The sequence below is a fragment of the Oryzias melastigma genome, linkage group LG8 (assembly GCF_002922805.2).
Source record: "Oryzias melastigma strain HK-1 linkage group LG8, ASM292280v2, whole genome shotgun sequence".
Taxonomy (NCBI): domain Eukaryota; kingdom Metazoa; phylum Chordata; class Actinopteri; order Beloniformes; family Adrianichthyidae; genus Oryzias; species Oryzias melastigma.
Genome location: NC_050519.1, coordinates 3,480,227 through 3,500,958, shown reverse-complemented (window position 1 = coordinate 3,500,958; position 20,732 = coordinate 3,480,227). Strand labels below are relative to the sequence as shown.

Below are 20,732 nucleotides of genomic sequence, written 5' to 3'. Positions count from 1 at the left end.
ATTTTCTGTGATCTTAGATCTTAATACTGCATTTTTATCAAAAGCACTGCAATATATTTGAGATAAAACAAGCTTTCATAGTAGTTTATTACAGCTTTTACACTTTTTAAACACATTTTCAGACAAAGTTAGTCCTTTTTGTATAAGAGCTGACTTTACTGAAGGTTTATGAGCAAGCTTTGAAATTAAAGCTTCTTTTTGAGGGAAAAGTTGGAGAATCACTGATAAACTTCTATAATTTATTCCATAGATTTTCCAGAGTTTAAGTTTTTGCTTTAGTTTGACTCAAACGTCCTAATTCCTGATCATTTTTTTTATGTTTCTTTTTTTTTGTAATGAAGTCTGAACCGTTTTTTAATTTGAAGGCAAACACGTCTGCCATCTTTGATTACCCATAATCCTTCAGTTTGTCCACAGATCTACATGGAAATGCAAAAAAACTCATATTTTAATGATATTTAACTAGTTTTTTTTTCAAATGTAGGATCCTAATCTAAAAATATATAAAATAATTGCACAAATAAACCATTAGAAACATAAAGAATAAATTAATCAGTTTTAATAAATGTCTTTAGATAATTCTGGTTTGTTTTATTGTTTCCTGGTTGAGCGTACGACCTCTCGAGCTTCCATACAGATGTGGGAGTTCTGCAGGTGGCTGTAAATTGACTCGTCTCCCCACACTCCTCCGAAGCCATCAATCACCTTTCAGATGATTGGTATGTATGTATGTATGGCGTGGAATGCGAAGAAGCTCCCCTGCTTGACCTATGCGGCAGCTTAAGGAAATGATGCGCCGGAGACGCCTCAGAATTTATGATCCATTCTGGAGGCTGCAAGTTCTTTTGTTTTGTTTGCTGTTTTTTTAGCTGATTGTTGGAACAAAAGTGGAAACAAGTGACATTTACTAGGTAGAAGTTTGTTTTATTACTTTTTAAAGAGCAGATTTACCATTTTTATCCTTTTATCTGAGTTGATTTATTAAGAAAAAACACTTTTGTTTGTAATTTGTCTTCATTTTATTTTAGAATGTGAATGAAAATAATTTTATAAAAATATAAATAAATAAAAATATAAATTATCAGTAGGTTTTGTCATGTTCTGTTATCTTCGTCAGTCTCACTTGTAATTGCTCTCAGCCTATTTAAGTGTCTGGTCTTCAGTTCTTTAATGTCATCGGCGCCGTTACCTCCTGAATGTCGTGTTGACAAGTCTTTGGGACTGTTGAGGTGTTGGGAAGTCTCTGAGCGAGCTCCATCTGTGATGTGGAGAGAAATAAAACAACTTCCATAACAACTTATTGTCAATTCCTGCAACTTTTAAGATTTTGCGTTAAATTATATTTAAGAATAAGGTTGAAATATCAGATACTTGCACTTTTCATGTGTTTGAAAACATATTTTTAATAGCTGTACAAATCTAAAATGTATCTAATTGTTGTCACTTTTTTATTTTTATGTTAAAAAACATTTAAAAATGCCATTAGATTTTTTTTACTGAATACTTGAATTACCAGTTACTATAGTAATTGCTAAGTTAAGTCTTTTTTTACACATACTTGAGTAGTATTGTGATATTTTTGAAAATCACTCTTTCCTGAGTTCTTACCTTTCCACACTGTTAAACGCGTATGTCACAGGAAGATCTGTGAACGCTCAGAATTATTTGGGTTTTAAACTTTTTGCTGCAAATGTTGAAAGAACTGAATTCCAGTGTTGAGTTTTATGCAGTTTTTTTTTTTTACTTACTGCTTTGTATCCCTGCATTTCTATTGAGGATCTAATGGGAGTTTCTTTTTAAATCCTGAAATATATTTTCTTTTTCACTCACAGGATCTGAACACCAAATTTGTAGTTTGATACATTTTTATGTTTGATTTTATTGGTTCAAGTTTGATTATTCCTACATTTAATAGTAAATTGTTTCCAAAACATCTTTATTTTATTTTATTCTACTTTATTTTATCTTGTTTTGCTTTATTTTATTTCATTTTTATTTTAATTTGTTTAATTTTTTTTTATTTCATTTAATTTACAAATTTTATATTCATTGTGTCCAATATCTCCTTAACTATCATCCTTCATTGAACACCCTTAAAACTGTGCCTGCAGCGCCCTCTACTGTTCAATCAGATTTACTTGCATAAAAAACGCATTTTACATCAATTCTAAGAATATAAATTAAAAATTAGAATTTTGTCTGTATAAATGAGGAAATTTGTTGATACATTTCTGTTTTATGTAATGATTTAAACAATGATCTTAATTAGATAAATGTCAAAAAAAGATTAAATAGTATAAATTCACAGGCTCGCATGATGCTGTCAGAAACTTTTTTTTATAAATAGCTACAAGTCACTGAAATTACGTCAGATTTAATTTAAAATAATAATAATAATTTTAAGTGAATTATTATTCCTTATCAGAGGTATTTTGTCTATTTTCTTGACCATAAGAAGTGAAAATGCAGCAAGAGGAAGCAATTATTTTCAAGAAAAGAAAAAACCTGCATGTACTAAACTGGATTTTTTTAGAAAATCTGCTTTGAATGAAACATTTTGTAGCTAAAGTGTCATAAATATTCTGATTCAGAACATTTACCAGCTTTTTATGATTTAATTCAATTAATACATTTTACAATTTCACACCTAATCATTGATTTTTCTACAGAAAAAAGGTAAATAAAGAAGCAGGTTTTCAGAATAACCAGAAACAAGTCAAATGTATTTGTCTCAATGTAATTCCTTAATTATGTTAAATCATCAAAATAGAAAATGATCTAAAACATTAACACTGAAATGTTTGGAGGATGGGGTCACAGTTCACTTCCTCCATCACAGTTCCTCTTAAAGCATCATTTTTTCTTCATCCCAGGTCGATAAGGTCCTCCTCACTCGTGTCGTCCTCCACACGTTTACTCTTCAGCCACTCTTCTCTCACTCTTTCTACTTCCTGTCCGTAATAGTCGTGAAGTTGGCTGAACTCCTGCATCGACCACTCTCCGTACGGGAGAGCCGGCCCGTTGAGTGGAGTGACGTAGGCGTTTCTCCTGGACCACAGTTTGGGGGATTTTTTAGTGGCTGCTTTAGTCGATGCCAGCGGTGCTTGGAGAACGGCGCTGGCGCTGAAGCTCCTCCACTCCCTGACGTCCACTGATGGGCCCGGCACAGCCAACGAGATCCTGTTCATAGACAGACTGAGAGCGCTGCTGGACGAGGAGGCCGCTCTGCAACCGTGTTGCTGTTTAGCTTCTGCAGATTAGAGAAGGAAATAAAATATCAGTGGTCTTGTAGAAGGACAAGGGTGTCACACTCGATCGCACAAGATGCCAAAATTCAAAACACACCTGATGGCCAAACAGGATATTTATTGAACACTAAAAGTATTTTTTTAAAACTTGAACTTTTTAGCAAATTTATTTAAACTAATGTAATTTAAATTATATGTAGCATTACCTGTGATATGCTAGTGTGAATGCTTTCAGCTGAATTTGGCCACTGAAGATGCTAGTGCTGATAGCTGAAAACGCGGAACTTGATAGCTGATAGCCAGCTAAAATATTAATTAAATGCCAAATTAGCCTAAAAAACAAAAAGAAAAAAACTAGGTTAGCCAAAACAGCTAGCATGTAGCTGAAAAAATAGCTAAACGTCAAAATAGCCTAAAACAGCCTACATTAGCCAAAACAGCTAGCATGTAAATATTAGCTTAGCTCCAAAACAGCCTAATAAAAAAGCCGACATTAGCCAAAACAGCTAGCATATAGCGGAAACATTAGCTAAACTCCAAAACAGCTTAAAAAACAAAAACAAAAAAAGCCTGAATTAGCCAAAACAGCTAGCATGTAGCTAAAATATTAGCTAAACCCCGAAACAGCCTAATAAACTAAAAAAGAGCATTAATTAGCCAAAACAGCTGGTGTGTAAATATTAGCCTAGCTACAAAACAGCCTAATAAAAAAGCCTGAATTAGCCAAAACAGCTAGCATGTAGCTGAAATATTAGCTAAACTCCAAAACAGCTTAAAAACTTTGAAAAAGCCTGAATTAGCCAAAACAGCTAGCATGCAGCTAAAATATTATCTAAACTCAATAACAGCTTAAAAAACTTTAAAAAAGCCTGAATTAGCCAAAACAGCTAGCATGTAGCTGAAATATTAGCTAAACTCAAAAATAGCCTAAAAAATCTTAGTAGGCTAAATGCGATAATAGTCAAAAGCTAGCAGAAAACAATTTTTAAAACTTTAAACCATAACCTTTTAACATAATTATAAATAATAAAAAGGCAGGAATATTATTCCAAAATAAATCAACTTAAACCTTAAATAACTTTCAATATTTTACTCCCCATAAAAATATATTTTGTCAAAATTAAACAAATTAAAAATGAGCGCAAGATAACATGGGGTCATTAATAGTAATAAAATAAAATTATCCGGAGGGCCAGATAGAGTGGTAGAGTGTCCGTCCTGAGACTTTAAATTTGTGAGTTCAAATCCCGCCCGAGTCTTACCAACGACTCTAAAAATGGGACCCAGTGCCTCCCTGCTTGACACTCAGCTTTAAGGGTTAAATTGGGGGGATTAAGCCACCAAATGGTTCTGAGCGCGGCTGTGTCTGCAGCTCACCGCTCCCCCAGGGCATGGGTCAAATGCGGAGAACAAATTTCACACACCTCAATGCGTGACAACTAATGGGACTTTTTGAGGAGATCTCATTTGAGATGACATCATTGCAGACTATAATATGAAAAATTAGCATGTAAAAGTCAAATAGTTTAAAAAAATTCCTACCTTCATACTCCCTCTCCAGGTTCTTCACCAGCAAGGACAGGTAACAGTGACTCGCTGACATCAGCGCTTCCACCCAGCTCTCTTGAGCTTGACGATTCTCCGCCGCAAACGTGTACGTTTTGAGCCCAGGTCCGAACACCAAGGAGAAAGCAAACTGTTCTTCAGCCGCCAAGCAGCGTACCGCACAGCCTTCCAGCACAATGACCCCCAGCAGGTGCCGGTCAGCCGGACGCTCCTGGTAGAAGAGCAAGTTGGCCTTCAGAACGAACCAGCGCCGCTGGAAGGTGGCGGTTCTCATTTTCTGTCAGGAAGAAGAACCAGCCATGATCCTGTGGTTTTAAAAAGACTTTTGACATGTTTAAAGTTTTGTGAGACCTTTTTGTTGAGGTAGCCCTCTTTATCAACCGGAGAAGTGCACGACAAGTAATGGGTCAGAAGCTTCTCGTGGACCTTCATCCTGAAAATAGAGAAACTGGTGGTGAAAAATACTGTCACGAAAAAGCTAAATTTACTGTGCATGTTTGCAAGTATTGGTTTCCTGTTCACATCACTTCAGAGCAAATTTAGTTTCTGTCTTCCTCACGTTTGCACCAAAAACTTCATTTTGATAAAATAATCACCAGTTTTTTTAAGTTAAACAAAGAAAAATCCAGTTTGTACATGTCATTTACTTTTAAATTTGAATCAGTTTAAAATCAAATAACATTTAGCAAACAAACCTTTATGTTTATCCTTTTTTTAAGGAAGCTTAACTCTTTTTATCCAAACCAAAAATGTCTTTATTTCGGTCTTGATGATGTCGATTCTCAAACTAATTGGTTCTGTTATGGCAGTTTTTTAGCTCCTGGAAGGTCAGTAAAAACAGAAAATTATTATTTTTGTAAAAAACTTTATTTATAGAACACTTTTATACTAAAGTCATTCATAACGCTATTCAGAATAAAAGTTTTTTTCAACCTCAAATATAAAAAAATAAACAAATACACACAATACCATGAATCCCCATAATCCCAATGCATCCAACATAATGAAATATAATGTAAAACATATTTAATACCGATTGAGTACCTTATAATATAGTGGTAAAGACAATAAATAAAACATTTTCTTGCTGCTCACATCACGGCAGAAAGCAGAATGTACAGCGGTGACTCAGACTTACCTTTTCAAAGCAGCAAGGGTCACTTTGGCCTCCCACACACTTCTTTCATTATTCAGATCGGCACATTTTCGTTCTGATTCTTGTCCAAATACAAAGCCAGTTGTTTGCTGTCAGGTTGATTCGGCACAGACAATGTTTTAATATTTAGCATCAAGTTACTAAAGCCGGTTCCCTCATGGGCACCGAAGGACGAGCGTTAAAATATAAATAACTCAACCCACTTCCTGGTAATAATACCCCGACACGTTATATTCTCTGTTGAGTCTGCCTGGAGCTCATGGGAACTGAGCAGTCGCAACCTGCCTCACTGTCAAGAAGTGAGATTCTCGTGGCTGGAGTGGAGTTTGATGCCTCGCCTCCATCATTTCTGCTTTTATTTCTTTATAGTTTGGGTTTCTTGTCAGTACGTATGATGTGTGAAGGTGATTGAATGCTTTAGTCGGATTTTATGGCTACAAAACAGGAGATTGAGTGAGCTCTCAAAAACTTTCTTTAGTCTTTTTCACTTTTTTTTTAAAGCTATATTTACCTCAGCTTTTGATTCTATATTTATACAATAATTACAATAATTTATATAATTTACTCTTAGTAAAGAGTTTGTTGTCAATGAAAATAATTCAAAAATAGGATTTGAAATATTTAATGTAATACACTTTTACACACACTCATAAACATTTGATTAAAAAAATGGGAAACTTTTTTCTTCTGAAGCACTTCTTTGCATGTAAATTTGAAAAACCAATAATATAGAAGAACAAAAATGCGTAATATAAAAAAACATCTAAAAAACTCTATGCTCTTTTTTTGCCAACACGATTAATGAGATAGCTTAATGTAATAGAGCTATTTGAACACGTCTTTAAAAAATAGAATAAATTAAAAAAAGGTGGAAATTAACACCAAAAAACATTTTAAGTACAGAATTTTTGTTTTTTGCTTACATAAATACCGAAATAATTTAATTGACTAAAGCTGTTTAAAAAGATGATTAAATAAAAAGAATTAGATGGAAATTCAATAGCATTCTTGGCTTTATATCTACAAAAATAAAACATACCTTGACTCAAATTGTAATTTTCAATTATGAAATAGCAAAAATGTAATAAATTAACGTTTCTCTGTTTTCAAGTTCTATATTTTTTATCAGTTTAATATAAAATAATTCTGCTTTAACTTACCACAAGTGCAATTATATATATATGGGCATTATATAAAAATAAATGAATAAATAAACATTTAAAAAATATATAACCATAAAACAAAATGTATTTTTTCTGTTACTGTTCATCTTGAAAATAATAAAGGTTGGCTGCTGTTCCCCTCCACGCCAGGTGGTGGCGCTTCATACTCTCGTTGTTGGATAACCTAGATTTCCGTCAAACAAGAAACGAAAGCGAACGTTGACAAACTCTGCAGGTTTTTAACGCGCTCCATTACTATATTTGGTGTTAAATTTCTACGTATTCGTCACAGCCGACGCTCTTTTTTAAAAAAAACAATGTTCACCGTTTAATGTTGTCTGACTTTAATATGTTCTGTCGCTTGGTGGCGAGGCGTTGACTCGCTCTGCATGCTGTGTCTGGGTTGTTGTTAGCTAACAGTTTAGCTGCAAAGCTAACATGCGTGTTATTGCAGCTTTGGGTGTGCAGTTGCGTGGATAAAAGTGGCGCTTTGTTGTCTTCTCCAGCACCATCATGTCGAAAAGAAAAGTGACATTTCAGGACGGGAATGAGGAGTTTGATCTGGAAGACGACGGACCCGCCAAGAAGAAGGTAAAGCTGCTCGTCTCTCATACAAACTAGAGGAAAGTCATGTGTCAAATGTTTAATCAAAAGTTATGACTTTGGTTTCTGACATTTGATCTGAATGGACGAAACCATTCTTACAAGTGTGTATTTTGTTACTGTTATTAATATTAATATTATGTTTCTCCTGATAAAATGGGACCCATTGATGACCTTTTGAACTGTAGTTTAACTATAGTAACATGGATAGTAAAGACATTTTTAAAGCAAGACAAAACAGAGATCCTAATTGTTGGTTCTGAAACAGAAGATTCCTTATCCACTTTGAGCTTAAATGTTTATATATGTTTATATATTTATATGCAGATTTTTCCTTTAAAGCTCTCACAAACCGTGTTATGAAGACTGCATTTTATCATGTCAGAAATATTGCCCGAGTGAGACTGTCTTTCCAGTTCCAGCGCTGAATTCTAGAATAGATTATTGTAATACCTTCTTTCTACCGTTAATGTGAATACTGTCAATCGGCTGCAGTTTGTACAAAAGTCGCCTTTTAACCCGGACCAGAAAGAAGGATCACATTCCTCCAAATTTAAATCTTTGCACTGGCTCCCGCTCAGCTTTATGGTCGATTTGACGTTCTTTTTTTTAGTTTGTAGAAGTTTAAACAACATTTTTATCAGTTTTACTTTTAGTTTATGACCCTCCAGAAGCCTCAGGTGCAGGTGGTTTTATTGACGGATTGTTTTTGTGGGATATATCTATATATTTTAAGTATTTGTTTAGTATGATTGCTTTTTTTTAGCTGCAATGTTTTACTTACTGTTTATATTTTTTATTATATAAATCACTTATAGGTTCTCTTTAGCAGAAAAAGGGCTGTATAAATAAAGTTAAAGTTGAAATTATTTTAGTGTTGTGCTGCCTGTTTTCCAAATCATCTGTTGACCTATTTCCTTCATTTAATTTACTGAACTGTTGAGATATTAGTGCACTTATTTTAAAGATGCTTACTTTATTTTAGTATATCCTAAGACTTCATTTGAATTCTTGCCAACATAAAAGCTTTTGAGCTGAGGACTTCTTTAGTAGAAGTGAACACTTTCTGTTAGTATTTTTTCTTAGACAAAACAGAAATGATTAATAAATGAGAGTAGCACACATTTGAAATTCTGAATTTGGTAGAAATCAAATCTTATTTATTATCTTAGAAGTAAGCCCCACTCTATAATAATAATAAAAGCACATTTTACTGTTTAGTTTAGGCTTTTTAGGCGTATATTACAATAAAAGTGGATTTGTTTTGCTTTTGTTTCTCAGTAACTTTTTGTTTTTTATAGACCTGTGAGGCTGTCAGTGGACCCGGTTCCAGGTTCAAGGGTAAACATTCACTAGACAGTGATGAAGAGGATGATGAAGGAGGAGACACACAACACAGCAAATACAACATTCTAGCTAGTGATGATGTGGAGGGTAAGCGTTATTATTATTTAGAAATATGACATAATTATTAATCCAAAATGTTTAATACATGCTAAACTGAACAAAGTAATCATTTATGCTAATATTGCTCTTGTAAAACTGTTTTAATGTAAGAAAATGTGTTTTCAGGTCAAGAAGGAGCAACTATCGACTATGACGAAGGAGTATCTATTACACCTTTCAACCTAGAAGAGGAGATGGAGGAAGGTCACTTTGATTCAGAGGGAAACTATTTTATCAAAAAGGAAAAAGAGATTAAAGACAACTGGCTCGACAACATAGACTGGGTATCCTCATTTTAGGAACACATACATGGACTTGTTTCAGTTTGAATGGAATCATCGAAACATCTTCATTTTTACAGGTGAAAATAAGAGAGCAGCCTTTCAAAAAGAAGAAGAAAGGTCTCGGGGCCAAACGGGTACGCAGAGCCGGCGATGAGGATGAGGCTGAGGAGGAGAAGCAGAGGGAGGAGAAGCAGGGAGACGGAGATGAGCAGGAGGAGGAAGAAGAGGAGGAGGAAATGCCTGTGGAAGACCCGCTAGCGTCCTACACCCAGCATCAGCTCACTGAAGCTGTGGTGGAGCTACTGGAACCAGGAGAAACCGTCGCCGCCGCGCTCCGTCGGTTAGGAGGCCTCGGAGGGAAGAAGGGGAAGCTGAGGAAAGAGAACGAGCCCACGAAGGAGAGCAAAAGGGATGCAGAGAAGCTGGATAAGCTCACAGCTCTCGCTGACAGACTGGTCGGATCTGGGATGTTTGAAATCTACCAGCACACCTACGAGAAACTAGGATTTTTGATGAAGAGCATGAAGAGCAAGAAGCCGGCAGCGGACAGGCAGAACCCTGGAGGCAGTGATGAAGAGGATGAACTCGACATGTTTGGGGATAAATTTGATGAGAAAGTTGGAGAAAAAGACGAGGAAGAAGACAAAAAAGGTAATTTGGAGTCATATTTGAAGGTTATCTATTGTCATGCAATTTGTTTTATTCACCTCTCTGATTTTTTTAGTGAGTGATGAAGTGATGTGGGAGTACAAATGGGACAACAAGGACAATTCAGAAATCTACGGCCCCTTCACCAGCCAGCAGATGCAGGTTATTGTCTTCACATTATTTAGGATATTCAAATGTTGCATAAAAGTAGTGAATAAAATGCTGCATAGATCTTGTATTGTGTATTTTTGCTATTATCTGAAAAATTAGAGTCAAAATAAACTTTTTTTTATTTCAATTTTTTAAAATGTTTGTGTCTAGAAAGTGTATTTCTTCAGTTAATTTGAATCCAGTTACACAACGACTGTTATATTTATTACTGATATTGATTTTATTTAAATAAAATAGTGATAATTCATGTTTAAAAAGAGTAGAATTGAATAAATATCTTTTTTTTTATAGCACTTTTCATTAAAATCCAACCAAACACAGAAAGGTAACAAAATACAAAATTAACAAGGTTTACTAAAAGTCAAAATCAAACTAAAACCAGGACTAAAAACATCTTAACCTGGGATTTAAAGAACTCAACGAAGTCGATCTGATGCAGCGACATTGGGAGGGAGTTTTGAAGACTTTTTAGCAACAGCTTAAAAGAGATCTCCTCTCGTCTTAAAGCAGGATTTTGGTTGGTTGGAAGATTGAGCCAAGAGTAGGGAGTTAAAAGGTCAGAAATGTTCATCTGGGGTTGCCCATGCAAGGCTCAAAAACTAACATTTTAAATGTGTGTCAGTTTATTGGTTCTGGTTTAAAGCCTTTTTGACAAGCTGATGATGATTTCGGGAATGTTTGTTAAAGTAGGTAACAAGAGATTTTTAAACGAGAAGAAATAAAAGCATTTATAGGTAAAAATACTTTTTAATTTTGCCACATTCCTCCTCAAATGATTTAAAACTTTTTATGATCCGTTTGGAGTGACGAAGACTCTGCAAACAACACCCCGAGGTTTCTGAGACTCCGAAAAACTAAGAAAACTGGGTGTTATCCGAAAGAACGAATTTATATTTTTTAATTTTATTTTTTAATGTCTAACTCAGGGGTCTGCAACCTACGGCCTGGAGCCACATGCTGCTCTTTTATTAATCCATTGTGGCTCTTAAGCTTTGAAGAAAACTTTAAACTTAATGAATTAATTTATGTTTAGATTTTTGACATGTCAGAAAGGCCTAATTAATTAAAATAATATTAAATGGTTTAATCTTCTATCAGAGGGGTTTATCTTATTGCATTTACATAAATAGATTTAAAATGATTTTGGATTCTACGCTAATGTTATGTTTTTATTCACTTGTAAAAGGAGAGTGAAGAAACACAAAAGTCAATAAAAGAATGTTTCGTTTCTTGCATTTTAAAGTGCAGCTAGAAGATCGGATTAAACACAGTATGTGTTTTATTTTGAAAGGAACTTGAATGTGCTTTTGTCAAAAGTGAAATAAGTTCAATTTCAAAGCTAAATTTTATAAATGAATGACTTAATGGCCACAAAAACATAAATAAAGTGTATTTTTTTAACTTTGAGGTGAAACTTTGCAGCTCTTGATGGGTTTCGTCATAAGAACCTGGAAAACTTTTAGGATTAAAGGTTGCAGACCCCTGATCTAACACATTTTTTTATTCATTTCTTTAAAATCCATGCAGCATTTTATATCCAACATTATAATGGAGTTTATTTCTTTATAAAACTTGAACTACTTTCTTTTCCTTCTTGTATCTTTAAAGTTAACACTTAATCCCGTCGTGTTTGTCAGATTATTGACTTGTGAAGTAGCTGTGACCCTCGGTTGGACCTGGGGGGGTTTTAATCTTCTTATTGTTTGTTTTCCAGGGCTGGGTGGATGAAGGCTATTTCAGTGACGGCGTTTACTGCAGGAGAGTGGACCAGGACGGGTCTCAGTTCTACAACTCAAGAAGAATAGACTTTGATCTTTACACATGAATTATGGCCATAAATGATCCTCAGCATTTTTGCGGTTTAATTATCATTTTATCCTATAATTCGTCCTCGTCTCTTCTTTTTACATTTTACCAAAACAGATTTTTGTGTTAAATGTATTTTTCTTTTCTGCATGTTTTTAATAAACTTGCTGTGTTTGATATTGTTTCTTCTTTATTATTATTAGACATATTTATGTGGAAACTATAATAGAATAACTTTTAACAAACATTATGAATTATATTTGCTTCATCTTGTATAAAAATGTGTCTCTTAAAGGTGAAGAAATTGAAATTATGGAAGCAAAATAGATTTATTTTTAAATGTTTGTTAAATTGTTTTGACAAAAAAATATCTGGGATAAAAATCAAGTATTTTTTAATTATTTGATAATTGTTTTATCTAATTATCTTTTAAAATTAGACTCATTTCGGATGCTGGATGACCCCAGGACATAAAACAACAACCAAAGACTACTGTTACAAAGCGTAATTTTCCATAGCACTCCTATTGGCTGTCCTCAAACTGCGACCCCTCATGTCGCCTCCCTATTGGCCAGATTTCAACGAGGCGGTCCTGGGAGGGAACTCTTCGTGCCGTGATTGGTCGAGCTGTTTTGCCTGGCTGGTTCATTTGTAAAAACGGATATTTCGGCGACTCGCGGTAGGGCGCCGTCCGTCCGGCATGTCTTGTTTACGTCGCGTTTGGATTATTGCTCCACGGGTCAATTAAATATTTCTACAAAGGTTTGTTACCCTCTTTTATATGAATGTTTATGCACACAAGTCAGCTGCAGGCAGTAGTCGAGCCCCGTTTCTACTGAAATGTTCTGGCGAAATGACAGTTCTCGGCTACGACTATTGTCTGCTTCACGAACTGCTAAAAACCTTTGGAAAATATTGAGGTTAGCCGAACGTTGAGAACGAAGCTCATGTAAATGTACATTTTCTGTCAGATAATTGTCTTAAATTTGTGTTTTTAAGACGACAGCTGACCACCGCACTCTGGCTATGTTTATTTTATTAGAAAGAAAAAGTTTGGAAAGGAGACCTCTCTTCAGGAAGTAGACGATGCTCAAATTTAATGAAACCGCCGCTTCTGTTTTATGAAAAACTAGCTAAATTAAGGTTAATGGTGGACATATTTACGTCTTTAATGGGTTTTTGGAAAGGTAAATATATAAATAGGAAATAATATTAATAAAAAATGAAACACGTTTGTGGCGCGTGAGCCGTAATGAAGGAAGCGCGTGCTAATCTCAGTCACTGGTTTGATGCTCGAAATAAAATGAGATATTTCCTATTGATATATATATATATTTTCTAAGTTATTGGTTTTGTAAAACTCAAATCACAACATTAAAGTAACATTCACAATTATTTAATCGCTTTAAATTGTTTAAATTATTGCAGAAATTTGAAAAAAAAAAACAAACCCTATTTTATGACATTGTGAAATCTCTATTCTTCCATTATTTTTTTTTTACTTTATTTTTTTGGTGATTTTTATTTGTCTCATCCTCCAGAGCTGGTTGTTTGAAACAGATTGCTTCATCAGATTATAAAAAGATGTGCTCCTCATCTTCATCATTTAATTGTAAATGCCAAAAAATGATTGAAAAACCTTTTAAAAATGTGGATAATTGGCATTTTTTGTCCCCTGGAACTATTTTTGCATGGACTTTCAACACTTTAATATGCATATATATCTATTATTTTCAGAATAATCTCTGTGGCAGGCTTAAGGAAAGTAAGTTCCCCCTCTTTGCAACCCCCTTTGAGCTGCGTCCGTTCTGATGTGAACCCCCCCGCCGCTCGTTTTATCCACAGAGGAGACCAGGAGGAGGAGGAGGAGAGTGAAGGAGCAAAGGGATGCTGACCCATCCCTCTGACTCTCTCGCTCAGATAGTTTTTCCGATGGATGAAGATGCTATTACCCCAATCCCTGTCTGTAGCGCACCTCCCCAAAGTGAACCCGCACCACCTTTCCTCCCCCTTTCCTACATCACTCCCAGGTATAGTTTTTGTGGCACTTTTTTGCTTGTGTTACGCCTCCACCTTCATGTTTTGTTGCTATTTTTATTTTTGAACAGCTGATTCTGAAATTATAAACATGTTTATTTTAACCATATGAATTTAGTCTTCTGAGCAGATGATTCTTTTGGCAATAAGAAAAAGCACTTCACTTAAAGTCCCACTCCAATTAAATAATTAATTTTGGGTTTTTACTTATGATTTAGCAGTTTTTAGTATAAATCAGAAAGTTTGTGTTGTTTTTTTTAGACATATTTGCTGTAGTGCGGCAGGAATTTATCAGTATCTGTTTTGGTGCCTTTGTTTAGACTCTCTGCCACAAGCTTATAGCACCTCACAACCCCACGATAACTTTAACATAGCTAAAAAAAAAAACTTAGCAATATCAGAGTGATCCAGTCATACAGTTTTGAGCCAGATGGCAGCGTAGACGAGGAAAATTAAGACGTTTATGGATCTATGCGTCACAAACCAGAGCCCTTACTTACAGCTGGTTTTCATTTGCTCCTTATCCAACACGATTTATTTAAAAAATACTCACAAATGCAGGTTTGTTCTTAAATCTTTTTAAAAGAAGTCCTTCGTCATGAGAAAAATGCTACAAAAACATGTTAAAAACACCCAAAAGACTATTTTAAATGGAGTGGGTCTTTAAAGTGAATGACAACAGTTTTCTAAATAAAAAAAAGCTAAAATACAAATTTAATTACAAGAAAAGCATCTAAAATTGCACAATATTTATGTTTCCCCTATATATTTTTCCCATAACTATTGTCTTTACATGTTTATTTTTGCAGTTTCTATTAGTAAACAACAAGCTAAAGTTCATATTTTTTCTTATTTGAAGCTGTGCAAATGATGGCCTGTCAGGGCATCGGAGGAGTGGTCGCGTTCAAGGGCTTAGAGGGCAAATGCAGAAAAAACAGGGTTACGCCGACTCACACGTCCCCCAAAAACCAGCCACAAACAGTCCGTCCACTGCACACGATCAAGAGGAGAGCGCAATCATGGTATGCTGCTTCACTCGTGACTTCAAAGTTTTTCTCTTTTTGTGCACCGTTTCACTGCTGAAATCCCAGTGCAAATGTCTCGTTCAGAGTTGAGCTCAAAAAGCACACGTGCGTAATTAACACAATCAACATTTTCCTCATTGAAAAACATCCAAACTGAATGGTTTGTTTGTGTTTACAGTTTTCATGTTGTAGAACAACTGCTGAACCTGCGCAGAGGCTCTGAACAGACGAAGTCGTGCAAAGGGTTAATTGAGTGATTTAATCCTCTTTCACAGTCTGCTGCACTAACACAAACAGGCATTTGAGATTCTTTGTGACCTACTAACACATAAATTACAGTTATCATAAACTAAAATGTGAACCGTTAGATTTCCGTGGCAAGACGTGACAAATTCATGGAGTATCGAATAAAAGTGTTAGTAAAAACTGGTGCAGTGACTGTTCAGTTAAACATTTACAGTAAAAATGATCAAATCAGTTTCTGCCCTTGGTGCTACGCGCTGTTTTGCTCAGGGGCTGTGGGGCATAACTGTTACCACGCCCGATCTTTGGCTCAAAATAAATCAAGCTCGGCGATCTGCAAAATAAAACGGCTGATTTCCCAGCAGTTCATGACAACAAAAATATCTACAAATGCCAAAACAACTAACAAAATGAAATAAACTTACAAGTGCTATCTTATCTAAAAACAGTTTAAAAGGTCAATAAAATATACAAAAACGTGAACCTTCCCACTGGACTAACACAAGCAGGAGAAATAAATAAGGAAAGAAATTTCCCCCTTTAACCACAAATGTTAAACTAGCAAACTAATCATGATGACAGAAGCTAAAAGAGCAGAACAGAACAAGATTCTGATGATAACATGTGGGGGCTGAAAGAACTAAAACAGGAACTCTGGCTGCTGAACCCCCTCCTCTGGCGTTCCAAACAGGAAGTTCCCGCTGGCTCCAAGAGGCCAAAATCCCAGAATTCTATAGAGAAATAAACATCTATTACTCAGTCATTCTATTAGTCAGAGTAAACATTGTTTTCTTTAAAACTAGTTCTTGATAATCTAAATTATTTTTTGTACGTTATTCACTTACCAATCAGATGCCTCAACATACAATGTTTGACACATTTTTTTTTTAGCCCGCTTTCAACTGGCTTTCCAACAAGCTCACTCCTGATTGGAGAGAGTGGTTGCCGTAGAAACGTTGACTGCTTACTGGCTCCAACATGGCGGCAATTGAATTGGCTTCATTTGGTTGGAGACAAAACAAAACATTTTTTTATAGGTGATGTCACACTCACACTGTCCAGATCTTCAATAAGAAAGACGGAACAAAGATCCACAAAACATGACGAGGTACCACTCTGTCAGGAAAATGCGACACACCCCACAGAATTAAAGAGGACACCATAACACTTGAATGTTGGACTTCTTATTCAAGTTATTAACTTACCAATCAGATGCCTCAACATTCAACATTTGACCGTTTTTATCTATAGCCCGCTATAGAAAAAAACAGCAGAAAAAAAGCTTTCAAGTGGCTTTCCAACAAGCTTACTCCTGATTTGAGAGAGTGGTTGCCATAGAAACATTTACTCAGACCGACTCCGACCAATCACTGCTTACTGGCTCCAACATGGCGGCGTCTGTTTCACCAAAAATAAAATAAAAATGGCGGCTGAATTGACTTCCTTTGATTGGAGCCAAAACTAGGTAATTTTTGGGGAGGGTGTGTCGCACTGACTCCATCCATATCTCATATACAGTCACAGAAAGACAGAACAAAGATCCACAAAGTATGGTGAGGTACCACTCTGTCAGGAAAATGCAACACACTCCATAGAATTAAAGAGAACATAATAACACTTTAATGTTGGACTTCTTATCACAAAACAAATAATTGACTTTTACTAAAACAATGAATGTTCTACATTATGTGGCTTTCAGAATCTCTTCTTGTAGTGCTTTTAATGTGACCAAATGAATAACAATATCATTTATTTGCAGGATGCATTTAGCAGACCTCTTGTGGAGCACCAAACTGAGTAAGTTTGCACAATTATCGGATTCTATTCAAGTGAAATACTTTTAGCTAAATGCATCATCACTTCTTTGAAGAGGGGATAACTTTATTTTCATTTCTTCTTTCCAGGCAGAAAAACTCTGAAACTCAACAGAAGAACGTGGTCAACTTCTCTGGAGAAAACAAAGTTGAGACTTTTGAAGAAGAGACCTCACAAAGTACCGGTCTAACTCAGCCTGACATGGGTTCGTGTGGAGAAATGCCCGTCGGACATGTTATTGAAGACGGATCCGCCCAAAAGGGATGGGTTATCGGTCCACTGGTTCAGTCACTGAAGTCCAAGATGGCAAGTTTCACGGAGATCGTCATGACTCCTGTCAAATTCTTCAGATCAGGGAGTCCTCCACCGTCAATCGACTGTCCATACAAACATGTAGATGGTGATGAAGGAACCGATGAGTTAGAGAACTACAACCAGGAGACTGAAACTCATCCGCAAGTCCAGGGTGACTTTGGAAATATGGAGTGTTCAAAACCTGCTACCCCCAAGTATTCTAAAAAACTGGAATTTGATGCGTTATCTGAGGCAGATGAATGTACGTTAAATCCACAGGTACAAAGTTTCTCTTTAGTGCCTTTGCTGGACAGATCTTTAGCTTGTGTTGTTGCCAAGCAGCATTCAGAATCTTCCGGACCCACGTTGAGTTCGTCTTCCAATCAAAGTGCCTCGCACGAGTCCAAGTTTAACAAATCCACCGTGGAGAAGAACCACAGAAGCCGTCCGCAGAGCAACAGACGTCCCTCCCAACAGAATTCAGGCAAAAGTGAATCAAGTGAGACGAACAGAAATCCGTCTATATCTTCTTCCACGTTTTACTCTAACCCTTACGAAGATCAGAGTGAGGAAAGTAACCGTAGCTTTCTTCAAAACCGTCTGCGCAGCAAATTCAGCGATGGTCCTAACAAAACGTTGCCTACTTTAAGCCGACAGCCAGAGGAGTGCCAAGCAAACTCTGAACTTCTATCAGCCTCAGGTGTGGCAGTGAAAAGAGGACTGAAGCTAAACTGCCGCGAAAAGGACGCTTCAAAGCGTAAAAGGGTGACCTCCGAAACGATAAACACGGATTCTAGGAAAACACCTCGGAAGGTGAATGCATCCACAAAACCCTCGGGAAGCGAGGAAGAAGCCGTTAAACAAAGCAAAGCAAAAAAGATCGCGGCAACAAAAGGAAGCACAAAGGCGAGAAATGGACATGGGAGAACATCAGCAAATGTTACTGACGGTTCTGCTGATCCGATGTTGGTTTGCTCGAGCTGTGGAGCGCCGCACCACGCCTCGAAAGGCTGTAAAAGCAAAGCGAAGCCGGTTAGTTCATGCAAAACAAAAGCTCGTGTCGGAGTAAAGCACAACGCTGTCTCTATGGATCTGGAATCTACCGAGGCGCTCTCTCAAGTATCCGTAGTCCTCGTCCATCTGGATGAGAAGCAGGTCCAGCGCGCGACTGCAAGGAAAAATCCAATCAAACGAAAGCTGTCGAGCGACGCCAGGTCGGAAAGAGGCGACCAATCATCAGGGTGTAAAACGTCCCAGAACTGTCTCACGGCGAGACCAAACCAGCGACAGAAGAGACCCAAAAACGCTCTTTATGATGCACTCGAGCCCGTTACCAAAACTCACGAAAACGGCAAAGTTCAAACCCCCAAGAGAGCTGCAGATTTAGAAATCCCAGCTTTTGAACAAACTGCAAAATCGCAGCGTTCTGTAGACGGCCACGAAGACGAAGCAGGTCAGGAGAAGATCTCTCCTTTCACAGAGATGTTTCTAAGGAGCTCAGAAACTACGAGTCGGTCCCACATGAGACAAGTCAAGAGGAGAGCAGACCATCACAGCAGAAGAGCCAGAGTTTTACAAACCAGGTCTCCTAAAGCTGAAGAGCTGACGAAATCCGTCACAATGGAGGACGCCGATCTGGCGTCTTCATCCGTCCGGGATTCAGAAGGCGGCTTATCAAGACGCCTGCAACGGAGCTACTCCTGCCCTGAGATTCTGTCTCTTGAAAGTCACGATATTCCCTGGAGAAGTTTGCATTCTCCACATCCCGGCAGGTTTCACTCTTCTCACCACCACCATCATCATCATCACCACCATCACCACGGTCCTCACATCTCAGCTGCTCACAAGTCCCAGCGGCGGGCGCGTCGACACACCGTCTGCAGCGTGGAGGTGGAGAGGGAGATCGCTCCGCTGTGTCTCCGGAAGGAGGTCTACCCGTTCAGGAGGTCTTCTCCGCACGAGCCGGTTCCCCGCCACCCGTCTCCCACTCACTCGCATTCCCCCAGCTTCTCGCTCTCCGCTCTGGCTTCCTGCTTCCTGTCGAGCCCGTTGGCTTTTCTGTCAAAGAGAGGCGACTGCAGAGGATCCGCTGCCAGCTCCAGCCCGTCAGGACACTTCTCTTCATCCTCGACTTCCTGTTCGGTGACACCCCCACCGTGTCCCTCCACCTGGACTCCAGGCATGAGTCCAAGAGCTGAAGCTGCTGCCACCTTGGATTCAAGCTGCAGGTAACGCATTAGAAGATCCACTCTGATGAAAACGTTGTTTGTGGTGTTTTTTTACTTGTTTTTGTGGCATTTTTTTAATGGAGGACATATCTAAAGAAAATTCTACAAAATCCAAGAGCTGCAAGAGCTTATTTATTTTTTGGCAGTTTACTTGTAATAACTATCTGGTTATCACGAACAAACATTTTTTTTTTTTGTTCCGAGAGCACATCTCATACGTCTTCCTGTAACCGTCCTGATCTCCTGATCATTGATGACATTTACAACAACCAGACGATCTCTGAACTGCAGCTGCAGCCGCCAAATGACGACTGATTTGATCGTTAGACCACAATTAATCAATTATATATTGATCATTTCTCCTGATCTTCGATATTTTCTCTGCCAAACTGCTAGCTGCTGATTGTTTAAAATTGTTTTCATTATATCTCAAATGGTCTTTTCTGTTACAGTCCTTTTTAAATAATATATATATATTGTTTGCTGTTTTTAGCCCATGAATGTGTCGTGTTTGAACCTGTGCTGACATTTTTCTGTTTTTCTCCTTGAAAGTGGAAATCCGGTTCAGCTTGAGTCTGAGAGGAGACAACGGAGCGAAGAGGAGGACGACGGTGAAGACACGAGCTCCTCCAGCCAGGAGTGTGAAGACGTCGGGCTGAGGGAGGAGAAAGCTCTCTCGGACTCGGAGATCAAAGTACGCCCCCGCTTTTAATTTAAGCAGTTTAAAGAAATTAATAACTGACCGACTCGTGGGCAGTTTTAACTCGGTAACGTTTCAAGTTTGTCCATTTACCAAAAGAAAAGTTGAGAAGAAACTAAATGTATTTAAAGTCAAACTGTTGAAGTTTGTTTAAAACTTTAATGATTAAAAGTAAAAATTAATGATTAAAAAGTAAAATTTCAATTAAATTAAATATTTATGGAGGAAAAAACAAATCTAAAGAACTTGAAGTTTCTTCACTGATGTTTCCTAACATGTATGACTTTATTTCTTTGTTT

At 37.0% G+C, this 20,732-nt stretch overlaps 3 protein-coding genes across 8 annotated transcripts in view; 2 read left to right on the top strand and 1 right to left on the bottom strand.

Moving 5' to 3' along the window:
• Positions 1 to 1,995: 1,995 nt before the first annotated feature.
• Positions 1,996 to 6,203, bottom strand: zgc:153733 (uncharacterized protein LOC556313 homolog). 4 transcript variants are annotated; one of them, XM_024272456.2, is made up of 5 exons: positions 5,953 to 6,202; positions 5,510 to 5,634; positions 5,166 to 5,247; positions 4,791 to 5,091; positions 1,996 to 3,250 (listed from the first exon to the last, which is right to left on the bottom strand). In XM_024272456.2, the coding sequence occupies exons 3-5, from the start codon at positions 5,244 to 5,246 to the stop codon at positions 2,865 to 2,867; spliced, it is 768 nt and encodes a 255-aa protein (XP_024128224.1). In that variant the 5' UTR covers position 5,247; positions 5,510 to 5,634; positions 5,953 to 6,202; the 3' UTR covers positions 1,996 to 2,864. The 4 variants fall into 4 exon arrangements, with proteins under 4 accessions (XP_024128224.1, XP_024128225.1, XP_024128223.1 ...); XM_024272457.2 differs by lacking the exon at positions 5,510 to 5,634 and having other exon boundaries at positions 5,953 to 6,203; XM_024272455.2 differs by lacking the exons at positions 5,510 to 5,634; positions 5,953 to 6,202 and adding an exon at positions 5,337 to 5,379.
• A 1,038-nt stretch (positions 6,204 to 7,241) lies between these two features.
• On the top strand, positions 7,242 to 12,268 carry cd2bp2 (CD2 (cytoplasmic tail) binding protein 2). Of its 2 annotated transcripts, XM_024272929.2 has the most exons (7): positions 7,242 to 7,368; positions 7,640 to 7,724; positions 9,038 to 9,170; positions 9,309 to 9,466; positions 9,544 to 10,117; positions 10,191 to 10,276; positions 12,000 to 12,268. In XM_024272929.2, exons 2-7 carry the CDS (start codon positions 7,647 to 7,649, stop codon positions 12,108 to 12,110), a joined length of 1,140 nt encoding a protein of 379 aa, XP_024128697.1. In that variant the 5' UTR covers positions 7,242 to 7,368; positions 7,640 to 7,646; the 3' UTR covers positions 12,111 to 12,268. The 2 variants fall into 2 exon arrangements, with proteins under 2 accessions (XP_024128697.1, XP_024128698.1); XM_024272930.1 differs by lacking the exon at positions 7,242 to 7,368 and having other exon boundaries at positions 7,375 to 7,724.
• A 437-nt stretch (positions 12,269 to 12,705) lies between these two features.
• The window catches only part of prr14 (proline rich 14), an 11,240-nt gene continuing 3,213 nt past the window's right edge, over positions 12,706 to 20,732 (top strand). The window contains exons 1-7 of one of the 2 annotated variants that reach the window (XM_024272036.2): positions 12,709 to 12,853; positions 13,829 to 13,856; positions 13,937 to 14,121; positions 14,988 to 15,150; positions 17,156 to 17,193; positions 17,301 to 19,733; positions 20,286 to 20,427. In XM_024272036.2, the coding sequence (XP_024127804.1) occupies positions 13,979 to 14,121; positions 14,988 to 15,150; positions 17,156 to 17,193; positions 17,301 to 19,733; positions 20,286 to 20,427 (2,919 nt within the window). In that variant the 5' untranslated portion in view covers positions 12,709 to 12,853; positions 13,829 to 13,856; positions 13,937 to 13,978. Of the gene's footprint in view, positions 12,854 to 13,828; positions 13,857 to 13,936; positions 14,122 to 14,987; positions 15,151 to 17,155; positions 17,194 to 17,300; positions 19,734 to 20,285; positions 20,428 to 20,732 lie in introns of both variants that reach the window. The other variant, XM_024272037.2, reaches the window with a different exon arrangement.